This window comes from Azolla caroliniana, unplaced genomic scaffold (assembly GCF_043228905.1).
Source record: "Azolla caroliniana isolate FFs.n. ecotype wild unplaced genomic scaffold, voAzoCaro1.0.p SCAF_1, whole genome shotgun sequence".
NCBI lineage: Eukaryota > Viridiplantae > Streptophyta > Polypodiopsida > Salviniales > Salviniaceae > Azolla > Azolla caroliniana.
The window spans coordinates 11,692,823-11,713,997 of record NW_028230436.1 but is presented as its reverse complement, the minus strand read 5'-3'; the positions used below and the strand labels follow the sequence as shown (position 1 = coordinate 11,713,997).

The 21,175-nt window shown below is 37.5% G+C and overlaps 1 protein-coding gene across 2 annotated transcripts; it reads right to left on the bottom strand.

Moving 5' to 3' along the window:
* Positions 1-1,496: 1,496 nt before the first annotated feature.
* LOC147868993 (uncharacterized) lies at positions 1,497-16,352 on the bottom strand. Of its 2 annotated transcripts, XM_087325578.1 has the most exons (20): positions 16,163-16,352; positions 14,702-15,125; positions 14,463-14,579; positions 14,097-14,259; positions 12,839-12,970; positions 11,835-12,059; positions 11,300-11,724; positions 11,033-11,219; positions 10,746-10,876; positions 7,946-7,997; positions 7,331-7,525; positions 6,190-6,441; positions 5,973-6,113; positions 5,355-5,501; positions 5,144-5,275; positions 4,979-5,078; positions 4,139-4,902; positions 3,992-4,034; positions 2,006-2,026; positions 1,497-1,973 (listed from the first exon to the last, which is right to left on the bottom strand). In XM_087325578.1, exons 2-18 carry the CDS (start codon positions 15,091-15,093, stop codon positions 4,020-4,022), a joined length of 3,570 nt encoding a protein of 1,189 aa, XP_087181704.1. In that variant the 5' UTR covers positions 15,094-15,125; positions 16,163-16,352; the 3' UTR covers positions 1,497-1,973; positions 2,006-2,026; positions 3,992-4,019. The 2 variants fall into 2 exon arrangements, with proteins under 2 accessions (XP_087181704.1, XP_087181712.1); XM_087325586.1 differs by lacking the exon at positions 16,163-16,352 and having other exon boundaries at positions 1,497-2,026; positions 14,463-14,583; positions 14,702-14,843.
* Between the last annotated feature and the right edge of the window lie 4,823 nt (positions 16,353-21,175).

Sequence of the window (21,175 nt, the reverse complement as noted above, 5' to 3'; positions counted from 1 at the left end):
GATGTTGGAGATCACGACGACCACCTAAGTAGAAGAGGAGATTGAGAAGAAGAAATCCCTTCATGTTAGAAAAATAAGAGATCGAGCTCCAAATGTTGAAAACCAAACGTCGGGAATGGGGAGCTCCTCCTCCAAAATGTCGAAAAACTAAACAAAGAAGATGTGAAGAAGAAAAGAAAACCCTCGAAGCCCAAAGTCGAAGAAGAACAAAATCAGCCAAGAGAGCCCAAAATGAGCCTTCTTCCCTTACATTCATAGGGAGATGGTGCCTCGTTAGCAATAAGTTTCCGTACTATTGCACATTTATAGGAATAACTTCTCGATTTGATCTAGATCTTTTTCATCAATAAAAAAGCAACTACACATTTGTATATCCTCTTGTATCCTTGAGATATATGGCATTAAAGATTGTTGTTCATCATGTTACAAACTTATTGTGCATACATTCATGTCACATAAGACAATAAATTCCCCTTTACCTTTGAAATAAGCAAGAGAGAGTAGAGTAGAATAAAATAAAATCTCATGTTCCAAGCTTGCTTGGGCAATCTATGATCATGTATATTCTTGACTTTTGTGATATACTTGTATACTTTTTTGCATGGTTAGCACTTGGTCAAGCACATATTTCTACTAGCATGATAAAATAAGATGTTGAGGATTTAAACCCCAATTGCCTACATAAGAACACTTTCTGGATTTTCTCTATTCTCTTCCTTGCACTTAGTAAGATAGTGCCACCCCAAACTTCCACTCCATAGAGCAATAGTTGGACCACCATAGCATTGAGTAGCATCAATCACTTCCCACCCGCTAGTATGACTTTGGTTGTATCGATTCTCAAACATATAATAACTATTCCAACATGCTTGGAGTCTAGACCCATGACATACATTCCACCTATTTGTCAATGCGATATTAATACCAAAATACTTTTGCACCACCTGTATTGGTTCTCCCTTGTACGTAAAAGTGGTATAAACAAATATTAATTTCCACGAGAACTCAAACAAAGCTAGGTTAATAAAAAGACTTTTGAACTAAACATGTAAGAATATCACGTGAAGAAACTAGCATAATGTGTCCAATTAAAGCTCTATGCTGCAAATGTAATGCTACAATCAAACTCATGATATAAATCTATGAATTAACTACATCCATACAAAGGCACGATGACTTGATTACTTCCATGCTATGACCAAACATCATCATCACTATTTACTTGCTGTTGAATTGCATAAAAGACAACTTTGAACCTTTCAAATATCCTTCTTGATAGGTTTGGATTCTGAGACTGGAAATCAAAATTCAAGAGTTCATATTATTCATCACAATTACAAGCACGATAGCTTTGACTGTATCTGATGGTAATAGCTCCATAAATTTGTTACAACAAGAACCTACATGCAATATTTCACTTTACTCATCTCACCTTAAGAGAATGAGCATCTTCGGGGTTGTGGAAACTATTACCACATATTCCTTGCACATCTAAGAAGATACAATAACAAATCATCTCTGTTATCTGATGATCAGTATATTTAGCATTAAGCTAATTTTCATTTCATGGTTGCTTTCATATACTGGGAGACCACATAGACGGGGCAAAGTATCTCAACTTTTGAAGTATAACCTTGTTACCCAGAAGGTGCTGTTTTTACAAGTATCCAATTTATGGAGTTGATCACGGCATGTCTATATATAAATAAAATAATCCATGTCACGAGGACAACCCCATAAATCAATATGGGTACAAACCTTGATCAGAATGTGATATCTTACAACCAGTAAATCCTATGGATTAGATGTGAATAATCCATGTCAATAAACTATCCTCTATGTCAACAAGGCAATGTTACTATACAAAAGGAAAATGTTACAAGAACCTCGACATCAGGCATCATATCAACTTCAAATTCGAGTACAAAATGGGTTGAAAAGAGGGAATAGCTTGGGTAAGATCAAAAACTTCACTATCTGGTTCCTTTGATATATGAGGTCTTCAGCTCTGCTCTTCATAGCTTACCTGCCATATTAACCAAAAGACCATATTAGTTTCTTCTCATAATTCCAAAAGAACCAATTAGAGGAGACAACACTAAACACTTTACAAACAGCAAATTAAAACTAGTACCTACCACAGGTATCTCGTATCCCTATAACCCATATTTACTATTGTAAGTGCTGGACAAACCAATTCCAGGTCCTAACCTGACGTTCTAAGTTCAACCTACAACAGTCAATAGATAGAAGCCCCTAATCCCAGCTCGACTAACAATACATAACTACAATACATAACTACGCAGAAGCTTGCCCATGTGTATATTATTTTGAGCATGAAGGTTCTACCAGATAAACCCCAATCCACCCCTTGATACACTCACTTGCATAGATCGCAATATATAGCATGTTCGATGTAATGTATAGGAAGCATCTCTTCTAGTCATCCCAATCCTCATGTACTACTAAAGGTGGCAGTTTGATGCATTGGTCGTCCTAATCATCATGTACACTACAGTAGTGTAGACACCTGTTAGTTGATGCTCCTAATATGTTTTCAATTAACCAAGGGTCTTTTTATATGGAGTAAACCACTGCAGGCTAACGGATATAAGGCAGTTTGGCTTATCTTACGCATGTTAAAGAGATATCTCATGCATATTATGTTTCTAAGGCCTATAAGTAGGCATTCCTTTTCAAGTCAACACTAAGAACAAGAGAAAAAGATTAAGGAATAAGTTATCTTGAGTGTTTGTGATGTGCTTAACAAATAGCCGAGTCTGAGAGCGCATAGAAACAGAAAGATTAGAGAACTAAGGTTGACCGTGAATTGAGAGTTTTCTCGTACGTCACTTGTAATCTTCCTGCTGGAAACAATAGTCTCCCTCCCAAGGATGTGGCCAATTCGCAACAATTGAATGCTCCTCCTATTCATTTAGTTTTATCAATGATTACTCTACAAATATCTGAGGTGTCCCATTAAAAATCAGACGGGCAGAAAGATGAAGTTTAAATAAAATACCTTTCTAGAATTTGCTTGCGGAGGACTCTACAACAGAATGGAATCGCTCAGAGACTAAAATAATCTTTCTGTAAACAGCTCACTGTAGAGGCTCAATACAGGATCTAGATGAAGGCAGTGAGCACAGCCGCCCATTTGATTTATCAGTTCCCATGCTCGGCCATCAATTTTAAGGTTCCCAAGCAGGTTTGGACAGGAAGGCCAGTTGACCACCCTAAAAGCATATATCATGCGATGAGTGAACAAAGAGGCTAAGTCAAAAGAATGCGTCTTCCTTGACTACTCCAAAGGTGGGTTTATGTTTTGGGGTTTAGAATCAAAGAAGATGGCCAGCACGGCAAATTGGTATTGCCAGATCCATTATTCGTTCTAATAATTAAGCAAAGAACGTTGACGATGCAGGAAAGCAGCATTTGAACATAGTGATGTGGATTTCATATATCTTGCTGTCGACATTGATTATGGATTGTCGTGTAACCAAAGTTCAACTTCCAATAATGTGACTGAATACTTGATACACATGATTTTTTGACCTCACATGATAACTCAACACCAAGAATAATGCAGCTGATTTAACGACAAGCTGATTTCCCCCTAAATATTAAGGATTACAAGTCACCTTCTATTAAGTAGTGTGGAGCACTACTACCTAAGAAAAGGGGATAACACAAGAGTATCAAAGAGAAGGAATAATCTGGAACTAAGGCAGAGATACTTGTTCATCCTGGAACTGATGTGTGGGGATCTTCAATTGCATCACACCCACACTTTCAGCCTGGACATGAACAATGGAAACCACCCACACTCAATTGCATCACACTCACACTTAGAGATAGAGATACATGGTGCTGTCAATCATACATGAAAAATGGAAACCACCTTCAGCTATATAATACCATCTGGCTCAAGCAGCAAAATGACTACCTTTAACACAAAATTCAAAGAAGATTTTCATTAATGCATTATTACCTGTTTGAGGAAGTTATAAATCTCCACTTCAGCTTTCCCTATCCTGGTATCAAGCAAATAATTCAAACATCACATTAGAATTTTTCAACTGGAGGATCACCTGCTGAAACAGATTTATAATGACATGAAAGAGATATTTGTAATCACTTTTAGGTTTGAAGAGGCCTTAATGCGGTTCAATATTCGAGCTTGCAATTGCTGTATTTCTACATGCAAGCTGTCAACCGGCTCTAGGAATATCTTGATATTAGCTGACTCGCTAAGTTCTGGTTTTGATTGCTTAGCATCATTACATGACCTTGAAACATCCTGGGTTTTCAGGTTTGTCATAGAGGGTGATGAGGCACCAGAACTGTTTCTTTCCTTCAACATGGGTCTTACAATTGGAAAGGCAGTCCGTTCAGTGATGTTCATATTGCTGCTTTCATCATGAGAATATCCAGAGCCTAGAAGTTGATGATGCCCTAGATGGGGAAATGAATCTTGAGTTCGGGGATTCATAGCACTTCCATTCTCTCCTTCATTGTCGGTATGTTCACAGGCAACATCTTCTGGGCCTTTACCATAATCTGTTAAACACTTTGGTTGAGCAGGATCCTTACCAGAATTGTATGGAGAAAGACAGTTATACTTTGTGTCGTCTTGTGATGATAATCCATGAACTTTCCACCGATCATAAGGTGTCTTAGACTGTACTTTGAATGCTGATAATCTGTAACCTGAAAGGCAGTGCTCCGGGCTTCTCCCTTCATTTAATGCAGCTTTTGTCTGCATGTATACATGCTTCATTGATTCCAGCTGTATGGAATGTGCATTACTCCTAAATCCTGACATGGCATCAAGTTGGCTAGCAGATGATGACCATGAACTCAAACTGGAGACAAAAGTCTTTGTCCTTGATGAATCCCTGTCTGCAATAAACCAATGGTCAGTTTAGAATAGAATATAAGTCAACATGATATCAAATCTTTTTATCATAATGCATACCTGACTTCAGCTTTGTATCGTATTCCAGACGTCTTACAAGAGATTCTTTGGCATCAAATGCTATCCGCAAATCTTGCATTTCTCGGTGTGCATCTCGTGCCTGTATAGTTGAATGAAGAACATTATTCCTGAAAAAATGATAAAAAGGAAATAAGATTAACTTACTTCATTCTGCTTTTGAGAAATTCTGCTTTCCAGTTCCCGTATTCTGGCATTGCGTGTCTCTATAGTTTCTGAAAATGCATTGTTGGCAAGATCTAGTTTCCGTTGCATTTCCCCAAGTTCTAGCTCTCTCCTCTGATAATAAAAAAGGTATGTATGAAGAATGATTCTCATAAAACTAGATAAAGGTTCATAAATACTTGAGAAATCATACTCGAAGGTTTCCTTCAACGGTAGCAAATTGACTTTCACGATCGTCAAGGATTTTTCTTAATGATGCAGCAATCTCGAATGCATTGCTAAGTTGTTCTTGTGATTCGTCGGAAGCTCCTTCTAGCTTCTCTGCTGTATCTTTGAGTGTCTGCAAGCAATTATCAACACAAGCATTGCTTGATTATTCCAACTAATCACATGTACTTTCTATTTCACATTTCCATTTGATGAGAGAAACTACATGTTTTAAAGGGAGAAAGAAAGATATATTGATGTCTTTTAAGAGGGCAAAATGGCCTAAAAGACCAAAGAAGAGATTACATCATAAAATGTTGTCTGTCTTTGAACACACAAACCAAAATAAAATTAACTCAGGAAAAAATTAAATAGAAATACAATTAGGATGTGATTAAAGAATTTCGTCATCTAAACATCAAAGATTCTCAACCTAGATATATTGTAGTTTCTGTCTTCAAAATACTCTGACTTCTACACCATTGCTGTTGCCTTTTGACAGTTAATTATAATTTATAAATATAATGTAGACAAAAATGTACACATAGTGGAAGACCATCTCATCTATGTCAATCAATTAACAAGGGAGAAAACAAAAGATAACCTTTGCATAGGATTCTATTTGATTTGATTTCTGTTCAATTTGAGTGTGCAACTCTTTGATGGTGTTTTCTAAGCGACCTATGACTGCACCATGTTGAGCCTCACCAACACTATCCTCTACATTTTGGAGTTGAAGCTTCTTCTGCAGAAATATTCACTCCATTTTAGTTCACAAACAAATAAAACATCAAACTACTACAGCAAACCACGAAATATACCTGCAATTTTATGGTTTCCATTTCAAGTTCTTCTATATGAATATGTTGCTGCTCAAGCTCTGCCTTCATAGAGCTTTCAATAGTCGCAGTATCTTCAAGGGACCGATGCAAATCCTCTTCTTGGCGTCCCTTCTCAGAAATGGCAATTTTTAAATGCGCTATTTCAGATGACATGGCATGCAACCGATCAATAAGTTGAAGGTTTTCCACATCAACTGCTGTTGTTTGTTTCTTTTGTGTTTCATATTGTGCCTGCAAAACCAGTGAATCCCTCTCTTAGAAAAAGAGTAAGAAGACAATGCATTTCGATGCATCCTGATCATAATGAACCATTAGTACTCATTTTGGGCTTACACTTTATACAAACTATACACTTTAGGACAGTTTCAGAAACAAGACGTAAAGAAAGGTGATATGCCCATTGTATTTGGTGTCGATGTAATAACAACAAATATGAATGAGCTTTGTCATTCCTGAAGAGATAATTATCACATGTAGATGTGTTGTTACTCATAGCATAAGTAAGGACTTTGACATGGGTATAAGAACATCAGTAGTATCATATATGCCATGATAGAGAAGGATTGCTACTCCAACTTCTCAGATGATAAGTAAATGTAACAAGACCTTGTCAATAGAATACCCTAATTACTGTTACTTTAGAGCATATATATGTAAGAAACTATACCCACATGAGAGGTCTAAGGAAGAAGCTACTCTAAAAGGTTGCCACTCATGGAATTTGGAAATGATTCTGAGGAAACCCAACATTGACCCCTTGACCTACACAACTCTTGTCTCACTTAATATTGCTCATCCTTTATATGGGAGTATTTAGCCTTGCATGGCAGTCCTTGCTGATTCACATGGGATTACGAAGCACTTTTGATTCATATACTCTAAAAGAGTGTGACTCATTCAATTACAAAACACTTCTGAAGGTGTACACGTTTGACTCTTATATCATTTAAGTGTTAAACCAGTATACAATGACACAGTCTCACATAGCACCAATGATCCCTCGTAAGAAAATGTAAGAAACGTTTTTCATGTACTACCTTCATTGGAATAGGAAATTAAATTGAGAAGCAAATTCTTCATTAGAAAAGATAAATAAATTTGAGCTTGCAACAAACATCACCTTGGCATCAAGAAGTTCACTTTGACTTTTAGCATTTGTGATTAGCAAACTGTCAAAAGTAAAATGCATCCAGCAGTAAAACGCAGTTTTGAGAAGACTGCGCCTTCGTTGAGATTGCATGACACCAATAAAATGGGAAGTACTTCTTTTCCATTTCATATCTTCCCACCAAAATAGCAGCAGTTGTTTTGCCACCTATTTTTATTTCATGCAGAGACTTCAGTAAAGCCTTGAAAATGTATTATTTTCTTACACATACACATGATGTGCACATGGCGTCAACTCTTCCTAAACTAACATAAGTGACAACTCTGGATGTCAGATGAAAATTGTACTTCGATATGAAGTACAGCATTTACGTACAAGAAATGCTACAGATAAACTAACACTGAGCAATACAAATTGATTTTGTCCATCATTACATATTTTTTATAAAACAGTAATAATCCATGTAAATTTGCATATGTATACATATAATACCATTCAGGAGATTGTAATCTAATGATTAAAACTACACATCAATTACTTTAGAATGGTGTAATACAAAATAATTACAAAACGACCTTCTATATTTTCAGTCTACTAATGTTAGCTTCATGATCCAAAAGACCCCACCTTACGCAGTTGCCTTTCTTTAAATACATCTGCCATCTTCAATTTTTGTTTCCTGCAGATATGTAAACCTATGTCACAAATCACTCATCTCAAATCTGCATGCGTGATATCATATACTTTGTGTAAGCCTCTAATTCCACACAAACTACATAATGATGTTTTACATTGGTACAATAGGTCATGACCGACCTTGAATAAAGAAAATAAAACCTATTTATATATCTATTGATTGGTTATATTGCCCATCCATCGATTTGTTAAGGTATTTACTACATTTTAGCAGTTGATGTTAGCATATATCATTTTATGACAAGTCCAGCAGCAAATGTAATCTAAGATTAAGTCTCATTGCCCATCATAAAACTTATGATCTGTTTTATAATTAAGAAAGAAACGGAGAAAATATAACGACGCTAAAAGATCATACTGGTATGTGAGACATAACCAAGACGAATTCCTTTAATCATGAATAACGAACACTAATCAAGTTTTGTGCCACATCACTAGAATTGAAATTGTTTCTCCATCCTCAGGTAGTTGTGTAGATGAGGCAATATCCAATTATGGACAATGATATCTGTAGATGAAGAAACCCACTAATTACATGTTTCCTTGATGACTATTGGGATGGTTCCCAACTCGGTTCTTTCATAGGCTACTAAGATGGTTCTCCTTATCAATCAGATAATCATCAAAGACAGTGAACTTCCCATGTTTCTCTGATCTATGATTAATTTGTTTCACCTCTCTGCTAGCCATATAGATGAGGCAAGAGCCAGTTATGGATAGTGATGCCTAGACTGAGTAGCAGCCCCAACAATCATGATTTTGGCAAGCTCCTTGGTGTTTCCATCTGAGCTTTTAACTATGTTGAGTGGTATGGAAGTTTTTCTCATCATGTGGAAATGATTGTAAGTAGTCGTTTTCCCATATTTTTCCAATCTTCTGACTTGTGCAGGCTCAGTCCACACAAGAAGAAGGGTGTGACTGGCGTATTGAATCACCATAGTTTGGGGGCACAGTTCTTGGGGCTGTGCATAAGTACATTGGCACCCGAGTGTTCTCAAGTTGCATAGCCTCAAGAGAATCTGCCTGTAGACGCATTTTTTGGGGATCAATGTGGTCCTTTCAAATGTGACTCTCAACAATATGTATCTAGATATAGATACATATACAGATAGATTCCTGTAATAGAAAGAGGGACGATACTAAACGGTAAAGCCTCTCTCAAACTATTCAGTTTGAATGATTGTTCTGGGAAGAATAGGTTTTGATACAGTAGAATTTCTAGAGAGTAGAATGCAACTCTTACTCTTTACCTGGGACAATCATAAGCTAGCTGAGTAAAAAATCATCCCCAACAAATAAATTAACTCAATGGAAGGGAAGATGAGTCAGAATAGGATTTAACACTAATACCCGCCGTAAGGAGAAGCTTGAAGAATTCCAATTCAACAACAACAGTGTATCAAAGGGATTCATAAAGCTGGATTGATAGACCACGTGGCAGATCAAACAGATTGCACCATGGATCTAATGGTGATCACCACCACTGATTCAGAAGAAGATTACTTGAGGAAAAAGTAGTACTATGGTAGAGATGTGGATGCAATGTGAGTCCTGGGTACAGAAAGTGGCATTGCACCATCCCAAAAGACTGCAATGGAGTTGTAGTTCCAGCCTCTCTGCCTGCAGTTGGGCATCCTGTAGAGCTGAGTCCATGGATATGACTTCCCTCTCAGCAGTCATTAGCTGCTCACCTGATGAGCATGACCACTTGTGTTCCAGCCTGAGTTCCGTGATTGATGAGGAAAAATGAAGATGGGAAAATACACAAAAGCGATGATGGTTGGAGGCCTGGTATATGGATGATGATGACTATGCCACTAAGGTATGATCGAAACATTAAACAAGATCTAGAAGAGTTGAAATCATGTTATGAAAAGCACGTGAAGCTCATGCACACACTTCCCACACACATGTCAATGTAAGGAACAGAAGGAAATTTTATTTCCATGTTGGCTTTGTCAAACAAGAAGTCATGAAATCCAATAAGGAACTGAAATAGCTGCTTCTGAATATATCCATCATAAAGTATTCCAACATAAATAGGTCAATGAAGCAAACAGGGAATCCCTGATGCCATGCAATGATGGCTTTGATCTTATGAAGATACGCACATCAGATTCTTGGTCTCAATTGGTGTGACAGATGTCCATGACAAAGAGCAATGGCTGTCATCATCACGAATCGTTTGAGAGTGATGGTAAACCTCAATGGGAGGAGAAAATCCATAAAAATTACTATATGGCTGAAGAAAATTAGAAAATATAAAACATAATATTCTAATGTAGAAGAAAACTTTATTTCCATGTTAGTTTTGTAAAACAAGATGTCATGAAATCCAATAAGGAAACTGAAATAGCTGCTTCTGAATATATCCATCATAAAGTACTCCAACATAAATAGGTCAATGGAGCAAACAGGGAATATCTGATGTCATGTAATGATGGCTTTGATCTTATAAAGATATGCACATCAGATTCTTGGTCCCAGTTGGTATGACAGATGTCCATGACAAAGAGCAATGGCTGTCATCATCACGAATCATTTGAGAGTGATGGGAAATCTCAATGGGAGTAGAAAATCCCTAAAAAATACTGTATGGCTGAAGAAAATTAGAAAATGTAAAACATAATATTTTAATGTATTAGGAAAATTGTATGTACAATCAAAGTTCTATATGGCTTGTTATTTTATAATTTAAATTGTTGACACTATTTGGAGTTTTGGATTATACTTCATAGAAACTAGAGAGCGGAAATCCTGCCAAAGGAGCATTGCTGCCTTTATCAAGGCACGGTTTACTTCTTGCAAGGCCCTGGCTTCTGCTTCTTGTTGTTTCACACAAGTTTTCCACGATTCAATGCCCTAATAAAAACGAAATAGACAGTTTCACTGAAGAGGTCTTAAAAGTTAACAAAGAATAAGATGATGACTTTACAAGTTTTCTAGTATGACCACATTATTGACTTCAATTTCATGATGTGAACTATTTCATTAAAAAGAATACAAAACATTTATTACCTTGGCTTGCAAAACATTGAGATAATGGCTGAATGCCAAAACTTTTGATGTCTGCCTCTGGCGTCTGTGTTGAACATACCATGACCAGCCTTTGAAAGACTTGATGTACATTTGTGATTTTCGAAATTGCAAACTGTTGAGATCCATTAGACTTTCTGACAATTTACACATCACAAATTTTCTCCACCTATAATAAACCAAATCAATTTAAGTATCTCATTTAGAGAGAGTCATTGTATTAATACACTTTCACTCTAAAATCATAACCTGCAAAAAGCCCGCTTTTGACACCATATCCTTTCATGAGTATATGCTTGAACCATCCTGAGCTGTTTCATTTCCCTTAGACGAACAAAGAATTTCCAGGAGGACAAGACCTGCCTAAATAACAGATTTTCTAGATAAACCTTAGCATATTTGAGTTTCTTTCGCGAAGGCTTTACCCAATGCTGAATCCATCCTGTCCAATGCTTCCACATGCATCTCTTAAGAGCCATTGACCGGAAGTTCCTTGATTTTAATGTCAGACGATTCTCTTCCCCCTCAGTCATTTTGCTTGCCTGTAGAGTCTCCCACCAGTTAGAAAACATTTGATAGATACAAGTCTTCTGTCTTTTTAGTATGGCTTGCTTATATTTCTTGCTAGAAATGTAGTACAATCTCCAAGCGCGGAAACAATTTTCCAAGCATGCCTACATAGAATAGCAATTTTCTTACATCAAGAATTCCTGAAGGACGCAACTTAGAACCGAAAACAGAACAACACATTAAAACTACCTTCAAATGACTAAAAATGTATTACCTGAGCATATCGATTGTATCCTAGGCGTATCTGTTTTGAACGACATGCAGCAGTTTGCAAGAAATACAATCCACGTCTGCAACAATTTGATTTTGCAAAGGAAATGGCTGAGTTCCTTTTCGCATCCAAGATTTGTTGTTCCCTAACAGCTTCTATAAGAGCGTGATAACATCTTCTCAATAGACATTTCCTATGAGTTCGTTCCAGAATTTGATCCTTCTTCTCCTGTTTCAGTTTCACTAACTTAGAAGAAACCCAAAAGGAAAGTCGACAGATACCCTTCTGACCCAAAATGCTAGCCTGTTTCTCATTATAAAGTGGAATATGGTATTTTTTAACAGCATGAACAGATAAGCCTTGAAAACATCAATGTTTCCAGAAGCGGAAAGTATCATGCCCAGTCTGTTCAACGACATTTCCCTTTATGCCATACTTCTAGGATTCACATGCTGCATACTAAAAATAATACCTGGAGCAACCATATCAAAAGTAGGCCAACACCAAGGGTTATTATTCTAAGTGCATGAATATTCCTTGATGTTCACATATTGATAGCCCAGTCCTAATATGTGGAAGCGAAATTACACCTTCCAGGGTTCAATTGTACTAAACCATGGCATCATTAAAGATATGCTGCTTCAAGTAGTAACAAGTCAACTTGAGTGTCCTTTGTTTTTAATCTAGCACATTTCCTTTCTTTGGAGATGCAGGAATATTTAACATTCCAGGTGGTGACAATAAGCAAAGTTAAATCAAGGAACAAACAAGAAAGGGGATTCATTTAACATGTGCAAATACTACAACATCTCCATATTGAAGTAACATCAAAACATTATGTGTTACACTATGACATTCATGCCCATGTTATAAAATGCCGAAGCTTCAGTTCAGGTCAAAAAATAAAATTCAATAAACAAGCTCATTTCCAGCTGCCAGACTCTAGGCTTCAACAACAAACTTGCTTATTCAGTTATTTCTTGAAATACAGAGAAGTTGTTTATTACCTTTGCTATAAATTTGGAAAGATCAGAATTCAAATTCTCCACTCTGCATCTAAGGAACTCAGCTTTACCCATACTATCCTGGAGCTCATAATCAAGCTTCTTCTTTGCAGCTAGAGTAGCTTCAAGTTCTGCCTACACATCAACATGCATAGACTTAATACTATTATCATCAACTTTAGGTTATTCAGGTACTGGTTATAACAGTTTTGTCAAAATGGTAGTCACAAAGATTTTTCATTAACGTCACCCAAAAGAGATACACAGCATCGCATCTTTGGGTTATGTAATTTTATTCACTTATGACCATTGGCTAAGTGCATTATATCTCACATTTAGATGACTATAGAACCTAAACAAAGTAGCTTATCTACTTCCCTTCCACCATAAAAAGCAGAAATTACTGGCTGATGTTATGATGCATCTATGTTCTGCAGGCTAGAGGACATATTGTGTCCATAGATTGACATATTCGCATTCGTCGGGTTTCCCATTCGAATGCAAACGAATACGAATACGAATGGGTAGTCAAGTATTCGTTTAAACCCCCCTCCCAAAAAAAAAAAAATTAAAAAATTAAAAAAATTCCTAGGATAAAAAGAAAGGAACTTAACAATAAATAGGGATAATAAAAGAGGAACTTTGGGGACTTGACAATTCTAAATTTTTATAATAAATGTATAACTTATAAGTATTCGTTTTATTTTTAATAAATAAATAAAATAAAATAAAGGCTCATTAATTTCTCACTTTTTATTTCCTCAAAATTTATGGATATTTTTATCTTAAAATTAAAAATAGTACTTCAAACTAATCATATCTTCAAAGTTCATATTAATTAGTAATCATATTTGTATAATAAATTTTAAAATATTCGTTTTTAAACAATTAATTAATTAATTAAAATAAGTTTCATAAACTCTCTTGACACTATAATCTATTAATAAATAATTGTTTTTTTTGGTGAAATACATTTATTTAAATAAATATATAATTTTTTTATATTTATTTTACAAAACGAATGGTTTTTTAATATTCTTGGGGCCATTTTGTATTCTCGAATATGGAGAATATTGCGCATGGAGAATATGACGAATATCACGCATGTGTCAATCTATGATTGTGTCATATCAGGATCACAACAGGATTTAATTATACAGAAGGAGCAACCTATAAAATGCCCACACTACACCCATGGTAACATCTCGAAAATATCATAATATACTTTCATCTACTAGTACATTTTCAGAAATAAGTGCACCTGGATAGCCTTAACTTTCACTTGTGCATTTATCCGCACTTGAAGATCTTCTGACATTTTTGCAATTTGCGCTTGTAGCAGTGATCTTTCCTCTTCAAATTCTTGCATTTTTGTTTTCAAAGCTTGATCTAGTTGCTTTTTCTCCGTCTCAAGTGATGCTGATCTGAGTTAGTTATCATAAGAGATCAAGAGCTCACTCTAGCATCATGATTTATTTATCAGAATATAGTCTTTCTATAAAGATTTGCAAGTGTGCAGCAGCCACGTCATAGAATTCTAGATGTCAAGATTTGAATTATAATGTGCATATTACTTTCTCTCTTTCAACTTTAGTTTTCAAAGGTCAATTACACCTTATGGATGTACCTTTCGGCCAAACGGCGTTGCAATTCCAGTGTTTTTTCCATGTCTTCATGGAGTGTGTTGAACTCAGCTTCTGCGCGCTCAACATTTTCATGGTTCTGTTTCATATATGTTTCAAGTCTGCCTTTACAACAAACATAAACATAAGCTGAATAGCATATAATTTTTGAAAACTTAACAAGAATTTGAGACGAAAATTATCGTCAATTGGTTTGAATTAATATGGTAATATATAAATGCACCTGTCTCGGAGTTCCTGGTTAATGCCTTGTAATCGGTGTTCACTTTCGATGTGTGCTTCGAGATCTAGCTGTAGGGATTCCACACTCCTGCGCAGTGTTGCAGCATCTGCAGCCGGAGGTGTAATCAAAGCTTCAAGTTTGGAGCGGCTTCCAACTCGAAGGAGAGGATGATGGTTAGCAGATACAGGACTTGAATCTCTATAATTGGTTGATAGAACTCTGTTGGACATCTGTGGACCACTGGAGCTTCCTGGATGTTCTGGTTCATCAATCACACTTGTTGCAAGTGGATTACTAAAACCAACTGTTTTACTAATTCCAGAGACTGATGGCTTTGGTGGTGAAGACCATTGACATGGGGTACTGTCAAAGCACCCAGAACTGTGTGCCATGCGTTATACTAACCTTCAGACGCTATATCTACCTGCAAAGTATTGGAAACTTTCACAAGTAAATAAAAACATTTGTTCCGACTAGGTTTCAGGTAGCAACAAGACAGCTTATGCGGTAGATGACTCTTTTTTCAAATGACCAAAAACTATCATCTTACTCTATTAAGGATGCAAAAACCCCATAGGTGGCACAATGAGAATAACAAAAAAGGTATTCACTACATGATCAAGATGGTAGAGCACGCAAGCAGCCAAGGAGAAGAATTATAATGCCATTGATGGATGTCGAGAAGAAACGAAACGCTCAGCCAACATACAGGTCATTGTCATTTCCTAACTTGAGCAATATATGAAGACTAGAAAATAGGTTCATATACTCAAATTACAGTCTCAATCCCAAACTATACCATCTCGTTCCGACACTATACCACTGTATCTGTGAATAATACCGTATCTAGTGTACCTTGAAAGTATGCTCCAGCAGTTCACAAAAAAAAGAATTAAATCAGTTCCCAAGTAACATGATACCAGTTCACAATTTCTATATAGACCCTGCTAAATCATCTTATCGATGAGGAATACTACTGGATAGAGGAATCAAAAATACATATTAGGCATCCACAAATCCATGGATCTTCTGGGAGGGAGTGTGGCCTCCCCAGAAGTATATATTGGACTCATGGTGCCCAGCATCATAGACATACTACATATTTGTACAAAGAATAAAGATCCATTTAAACGAGCAAAGCTGTATCAAGCAACAGAGGGTTGGGCCATGTCTAATATTCACAAATTTACAGTATGAATTCCTTTCTCCTAGCTTGGACACAAAATCTTATATTAATTTTAACAGTTCTTCTACCTGTTGGACAGCAATGTTCAAAAAAATCCTGACTTAAGAGTGATTTGAACTTCATCAAACGGAAACTATGTTCGAATTTTGAAATATGTGTACAAAAACCTTCATATTATGAGATTTTATAAACAGAAGCACCTTCAAATATGAAGGCATCTACATTATGAGATGTTGTATACCCTTGAATTGAACATTGAGATATATGTTCATTACCTTTTAGAAAATATGCTTTTTCCTCCCAAGCCTGAACAGGTATAGTGACCTCTTGCAACTACAAGGCATCATGTAACAAGTGATAAGTTCTCCTTAATCATGCAAGTGAGAGTTGTATTTGAAATTGATGTGTTTTGCTTGCCGAAGTGGAGAACATCTGAGAATAAAATGAACAATCTCAATTTTCCATTACTTCTTTGACGGGAAAGCATATTATTCAGGAACCAAAAAAAAACACTGAAATAGAGAACATCACAGGGAGAAATCGACAGCCTGAATTATCTGGTTCTTTTTATCCAGATACCAAAGAAAAGCACAGAAGAAGCAATGAACAAAAGGGTATATACTATCCATGGCTGCTGAAGAACAGACTAGTGTAGTTTGATTTCCTCTTGGGCTACATGCACAAGCAAGCAGGAAGCAAAGTAATACGCAAAAAGAGAGACAGAAATTATGAAAAAACATTTATTTAGGTTAGCTGATTTAGAGAATAACTCTTTACTCAGAAGACAAAGAAATGCACAGAATGAGAGAATGAATAAATGAAACAGATTATGTGTGCTTCTCTGCATATTTCAACACAGTAAAGGAGGAGAAATAAGGAATATACGAAAGCATGGAAAGCTCAGCACCGATCTATTCTTCTGTTTTAGGTCTTCTTGGTTTAAATGCACAATCACTCAGGAACCACAGCAAAGCACAGCAAAGCACAGAAAAAATGAAAGAAATAATCAAAATAAGTTTGCCAAAGTATAGAGCGTCTGACAAAGATGTGGGAAGCCTGATTTTCCCTTTTTCTTGTAAACCATAAATGCACAATCACTTAGATCCAGAAGAACGTAGAAAGGAAAACAATGAAATCAGTACACTCTATGTGCGGACGAAACAAATAGCCTGAACATCCGTTTATTCTTGACCTAAATGATGATCACTCTGGACGAAAGAAATGCACAAGAAAAAGACCGCAACGATGGAAAAAACAATATATCTTTGTTACGTACAGACTGTCTGTGGAAACAACAAATGTTGATTTTTCCATATCATCTTGATTGATCTTTCATTAAAAGTCGCATTCTTCAAGAATTAAAAGAAAAACACAAAAAAAAGAGAAATAATGAATACAAAGAATCGATCTGGACTATCTGAGGGAGAAACTAGCGGCCGCCTCTGATACTTCATCCTGTACAAAATGGTATAACTCAGGAATAAACGAAAACCACACAAAGAGAAAAAAAAATGATGGAATGGAAGCATATGATATGTGCTTCTCTTTCTGCATATTATTTTCCAAGAGAGCCAAAGGAGAACTAATGAAGAAAAGCAACCATGGAAAGTTTGGATGGAGCAGACTAATAAGATGACTACATCATTCAGTGACCAAAGCAAAACGTAGAAAGAGAGAGCATGAAATAGAAAGCAGATGATATGTGCTTCTCTTTCTAGTGCATTTCTTTCTATATATAGTGAGGGGAAATTTAAGGAAGACCGTGAAGCATGAAGAGGGGGAATTACCTGAAGCAGAATTAAAATGCGTGATGTGTGTTTCCCTCTCTTTTCTAAATTAGCAATGCAAGAGAGTTAAGAAACAAAAGAATCGCAGAAGGATTTCCTAAAGAAGAAGATGATAACGATGACGACGATGATGATACTGAACTGTGAGAGGTACATATAAGAATAGACGATAAAATAAATGAAATGAAAACATACGATCTGTGATCCTCTATTGGCGTATTTGCTCCCACCTAGTAATGACGGAGAATTAGGGAGGAAAATAAACCGTGGAAATCTTACCTGAAGCACAAATCACTCAGGAAACAAAGACAAACACGGAAAGAGAGAATGAATCAATCAAATCAGATTACCTGTGCTTCCCTCAAGTGTGCATTCTCCTTACACAGTAAAGAACGAGAATTATGAGAAAAAAAGAGACAAAAAAAAGGGAGCCTTGGAAAGCTTAACTGAAATAGCAGATCGAAGTAAAAACTACAAACTTCTGCGTATTATTTTTCCAGCACAGCAAACAGAATGGGGGAACTAACGAGACAAAGGAACCATGGAAAGCTAACCTGAAGAGGAAGAAGGAGAAGATGAGGACGGCGATGACGAAGACGGAGTTGCAGATGAAGACGAAGAAAGAAAGAAAGAAAAGAAGTGAGTAACGCTGATGACTTCGTCGATGAATTGAGAAACTCCTGATCCCTGCGATGAAAGAAGTAACCCTAATGACACTGCGTCCCCTGGTTTTTCTTTTTCTTTTTCTTTCTGAGCTTCCGCGCAGCAGCAGGAGGAGGAGGAGGAGGAAGAGGAAGAAGAGCAGCAGCAGGCAAGACTTCCGCTTCCGTTATTCTCTTTCTCTCTTTCTTTTTCTTTCTACGCGCGCACACGCACACTCACACTGAGGCTGGCGAACACATCAAATCGAATGATTGATCTCCCAAGAAAAAACTAAAATCATAACAAATCAATTCGGTTTTGGCTATTTCCCGAAATGCCCTCGCACTTTCTTTATTTCTACAAATGCCCCCCCCCCCTTCCTTACCCCACTCCAAACCCTTAAGTACATACATATATGCATAGTAAGTAAGTAATATACTCGAATGCATTGGCAAACAGTCTTTTTCATATGAATGCAAACGAATGCGTATGTTATAAAATCATTCTTATGTTTTTTTTTTTTACACTGTTTACCTTAACCTTCTTACCTTGTAAAAAAAAAAACCTTATATTAAATAATGAATACAAATGTATGGTATTTACCATACTTTGAGGGTGTTTACCATACTTAAATGATTGAAACATTCTCAAATGCGAATGCACGTATGGTAAGTATGGTTCATACTATGTTGATATATGTATCTTATCTATGTACGTATGTATATGTCAAGCACACTCCATCACATCATCGTTGCCCATTGCCCATCGTGACAGTTCCTTTCGTCTGCATTCTTTTGAGTTTCTGAAGATTGATGTGGCCGATCCTTTTATGACTCTATGTCTGTGTCGGCTTTGTGGCCCTTAGCAAACATTGTCGACTCCATCTCGTGATAATCGAGAATGAACATCCGGCCTTCTCTTCGTCTGCGAGCAATAATTCAACCTTCCTTTTCAATGATGCAACCTCCATGATTGAACTGGACTTGCATGCCTTTCTCCATGATCTGGCCAATCGAGACTAGATTCTTCATTATTGTTGGAACATGCAAAACATTCTTGATGTAGGTCTGGTTGCCCTCTTCGCCGAATGGGACATTGCCGACATGTTGAATGGGGTGAATTGTACCATCCCCTATTTCCACATAGATTGGTCGTTCGGGCTCTCTCAGGTCTCGAAACCATTCTTGATGAGGCGTCATGTGGTCCAAGGTGCCCGAATCGACAAACCATACATCTTCTGTGTTGGACGTACTAGTCGGGCTGGAGGCCGTCATAGATTTTGCGCTATGCTGCATCACAAACATTCTGCCATGAGCATCGTAGTCGGAGTTTGAGGTAAAGTTGGTAAGTTGTCGGCTTGTGAAAGCTGACTCACGTTTCTTCTTTTGACACTTTGCCTTATAGTGGCCGAATTTGCCACAATATCCACATTGGTAGTTGTTTTGTCGGCTTGGTCCGGCATGACCGGCATGATTGCCCCCCCCCCCTTCTTCCAGACGCTCTTCCTCGTGTGTTTGAGACATCTTGTTGGTAGTAGAAGTTGTGTTTAAATGGGGTTGTTCTTGGTTATATCATCCTTGGCCGAATCGGCCTCTTCTTCCACAATCATGTCCCTGTCACGGACACACCAAGTGTGGACTAGGACGGAGCACAAATGATGGGGCTACGAGTGACGGATGAACTTGGAGCTAGATGTGACAAGGCTAGGAACTCTAGATGTTGTGAGCGACATGAGAGCATGAAGACAAAAATAGAGGTCAAGGAGACAAAGATGAGGCGAAGCAAGAATACTAGATTGATGTGTCAATGACTGGTGTTGAATCCCTTGAAAGGGACCAAGAAGGTTACAAGTATTTATACTGTGAGTTGAAGTACATGGATTAGAATATTTTGGAGAATATTCTAGAACCCTCTTGAACCTTCTAGTTCTAGAACTTTCTAAAAACTCCTAGAATGTGAATAGATAATCTACAAAGATATACATAGCACAACCATGTACTTGAATGTGTTGGTTACAATATAACACTTGACTATAATACAAGAGTTCAAGAGTTTGAACCTTGACATAGTTGTTGTCATGTCTCTTGTGACATTATCCTCCCCTTTACGGGCGCCTTTTCGAAAGCATGGTGTAGGGGTGAACAAGAAGTGGTGGGCATGAGAAACCATGTGTGGTCCTCATCAGGAACATGAAAGGGCGTGAGTGACCATGCGGTCCTCACCAGGAACTGGAACATGAACGAGAGTGAGGGAACTGGAACACGAACAATAGTGAGTGACCATGTGGTCCTCACCGAAAACAGAAACACGAACGAGAGTGAGCGACCATGCGGTTCTCACTGAGAACTTGAACACGAGCGGGTGTGAGCAACCATGTGTGGCCCTCATTGGGAATCGGAACATGAGTGACCATGTGCGGTCCTCATCGGAAACATGAATGAGCGCGAGCGACCATGTGTTCCTCACCGAGAACTGGAACACGAAAGGGAGTGAGCGACCATGTGGTCCTCACCGAAATCTAGAACACAAATGGGAGTGAGTGACCATGCGGCCCTCACTGGGAACTGGAACACGAATAGGCATGAGCGACCATGCGGTCCTCACCGAAAACTACAACACAAATGGGAGTGAGTGACCATGCGGCCCTCACTGGGAACTGGAACACGAACGGGCATGAGCGACCATGCGGTCCTCATCGGGAACTGGAACACGAACGATGTGAGCGATCATGCGGTCCTCATCGAGAACTAGAACACAAATGGGTGAAGGAGTGCGTGAAGCGGTCAACTTGACTTCTTCTATTATGAGAGGGTAAATAGTCGACGTTGACCCAAAACACGGTAGAAACGGTAGTGCTAG